Below are 2872 nucleotides of genomic sequence, written 5' to 3' on the forward strand. Positions count from 1 at the left end.
TCCATCCATCCATCCCACCTGGAGATCAGGGAGCAGCCCCCAGTCTGTCCAACAGTCCCACAGCTTGGCCATGGGGTGATTTATGGGGTTGCATCTCCCCACACCACCACCATTCCCACTCCAGGGAATTCACACTTTGGATTCCGGGCTCTTGCTGGAGTTCCCCGCCAGCTTCTCCTTCTCGGGGTCTGCCTTGGTCTCCTCTGCCTTGCTGGCCTCCCTCTCCTGCCTCCTGAGGATCAGCAACACGGCCCCGAAGCACAGGAAAGCGCCCACCTCGAAGAAGAACTGCAGCCCCAGGTACCTGGGGTGGGAGCAGAGCACAGGGACAGGGGGCAGGGACAGCCCTGAGCATCCCAAACACTGTGGGGTGGCTGTTGTGGGATTGTCACACTCCAGGGAGCACTGTGGGGTGGCTGTTTAGGGATTGCTATGCTCCAGGGAGCACTATGGGGTGGCTGTTTAGGGATTGCTATCCTCCAGGGAGCACTGTGGGGTGGCTGTTTAGGGATTGCTATCCTCCAGGGAGCACTGTGGGGTGGCTGTTTAGGGACCGCCATGCTCTGAGCACTGTGGGGTGACTCTGAGCATCCCAAACACTGTGGGGTGGCTGTTGTGGGATTGCCACAGTCTGAGCACTGTGGGGTGGCTGTTTAGGGATCACCACACCCCAAGCACTGTGGGGTGGCTGTTTAGGGATCACCACACCCCAAACACTGTGGGGTGGCTGTTGTGGGATCACCACACTCCAGGGACCTGTCCTGCAGGGACTCTCTGCGCTCTGGTCCCTGCCAGGTTTTGGGATGGCACCGTGGGCTTTCCAAGCCTTTCCTGGGCACTGCTGGGGGCCCGAGCGGGGTGAGCTTTGCCCAACCCTTTATCCCGACCCCATATCACCCTGTCAGCCCCACAGCCATCCGTACCTGTGCCTGAAGCGGGTGTTGTCGTAGTACCTGCACGCYGCCCTGCGCCCGCAGCGCCGCTCCCACAGCACACAGGACGTGTCGATGGCACTGCCATACAGCACCGGGCCCGGCATCCATGCTGCGGGCACAGCCACCCCAAAACCATTGCCATCACCCCAAAAACACAGCCCTGAGCCCCAAAACCATTGCCATCACCCCAAAAACATGGGCCCAAAATCATCACCCCAAAAATACAGCCCCAAACATCGCCATCACCCCAAAAACACAGCCCCAAACATCGCCATCACCCCAAAAACACAGCCCCAAACATCACCATCACCCCAAAAACATGGGCACAAAACCATCATCCCAAAAACACAGCCATCACCCCAAAAACATGGGCCCAAACATCGCCATCACCTCGAAAACATGGGCCCAAAATCATCACCCCAAAAACACAGCCACAAAACATCACCATCACCCCAAAAACACACCCCAAACATCGCCATCACCCCAAAAACATGGGCCCAAAACCACCACCATCACCATCACCCCAAAAACACAGCCCCAAACATCACCATCACCCCAAAAACATGGGCCCAAACATCACGATCACCCCAAAAGCATGGGACAAAACCATCACCCCAAAAACACAGCCCCAAACATCACCATCATCATCACCCCAAAAACATGGGCCCAAACATTGCCATCACCCCAAAAACATGGGCCCAAAACCATCACCCCAAAAACATGGGCCCAAACATCACCATCACCCCAAAAACATGGGCCCAAAACCATCACCCCAAAAACACAGCCCTGAACATCGCCATCACCCCAAAAACACGGCCCCAAAAACATGGCCCCAAGCCCCAAAACCATTACCACCATCATCACCCCAAAAACACAGTCCCAAACGTCGCCATCACCCCAAAAACACGGCCCCAAAACCATCACCCCAAAAACACAGACACAAAATCATCACCATCATCATTACCCCAAAAACACAGCCCTGAACATCACCATCACCCCAAAAACACAGTCCCAGATACCTCCTGAGCACTTCCACGACCAGTCCCACCCCAAACATCATCATCACCCCAAAAACACAGCGATTCCCCCACCAGGCTCCATCCCTGGTGCCCCTGCTGTGCTCCCCTCCTTCCTCCACCCAGCGCTTTATGCTCCTTCCCCAGGATGTTTTTTTATTTTTTAATTTTAGCACGTTTTAACTCACCTAAAACTCTGAGCAGCATGAACTGTATCCCGACAGCAAACGACTTGTCTTCAGGCTGGATGCTCCTGGAAAACAAAATGGAAAACGTGACTTTTGCCAATCCCTGGCACGGCACCTCACTCATTTGTCCTAAAAATCCCACACTAAAAATCCCACAGAAWTCCCATTTAGGGCAGCAAAGACAAAAGAGGGTTCATCCATTAGGGTAAGCACAGACCACTGCCTTTCTGGGGCTGAAAACCCAGAATCAGCAGAGATGGGGAGGGCTCAGCTAAGCAGGGTTTTTATTTTAATCCGAGGAATCTGCGTGAGGAAAGCAGGAGCAATCAAAGGGGGGCTTTTTGTAACCCAACAAGTGATTTACAATTGAGGAAGAGGCTTTTCTGAGGTGAGAAACCCCAGTGCCCGTTCTGGTGGCACCCCAGTTTTCCAAAATCGGGATTTCATCCTGCTGGGGTCACACCTGGAAAAGGATGGGGGGCATTTGGCTGCCTGGAGAGCACACACAGCTCTGGGAGTCAAGGTAAAAATGGATTTTTAAGCCCAGCTTTTCCCTCAAAGCAGCTCTTKGGAGCGTTTTGGCCACGGAAATGTGCCTGGATGTGTCATTGATGGACTAAGGCAGAGATTCCCCCGTGGCTTAAGGTAATTCAAGTTCCTAAATTCACACAGAGCTGCCTCAAAGGAGCCCCGAGTGCTGCTGGATGGATGTGCTGAGTTAATGGTGCTGAGG

General features: G+C 54.0%; 1 protein-coding gene across 1 annotated transcript; it reads right to left on the reverse strand.

Moving 5' to 3' along the window:
- Positions 1-6: 6 nt before the first annotated feature.
- On the reverse strand, positions 7-2860 carry LOC130588135 (solute carrier organic anion transporter family member 2B1-like). Its single transcript, XM_057389096.1, has 3 exons — positions 2140-2860; positions 924-1044; positions 7-304 (listed from the first exon to the last, which is right to left on the reverse strand). Exons 1-3 carry the CDS (start codon positions 2261-2263, stop codon positions 130-132), a joined length of 420 nt encoding a protein of 139 aa, XP_057245079.1. The 5' UTR covers positions 2264-2860; the 3' UTR covers positions 7-129.
- Positions 2861-2872: the final 12 nt, after the last annotated feature.

The sequence above is a fragment of the Malurus melanocephalus genome, unplaced genomic scaffold (genome assembly GCF_030028575.1).
Source record: "Malurus melanocephalus ecotype Western Australia unplaced genomic scaffold, MMel_1.1 scaffold_3458, whole genome shotgun sequence".
In the NCBI taxonomy this organism is placed as follows: Eukaryota; Metazoa; Chordata; class Aves; order Passeriformes; family Maluridae; genus Malurus; species Malurus melanocephalus.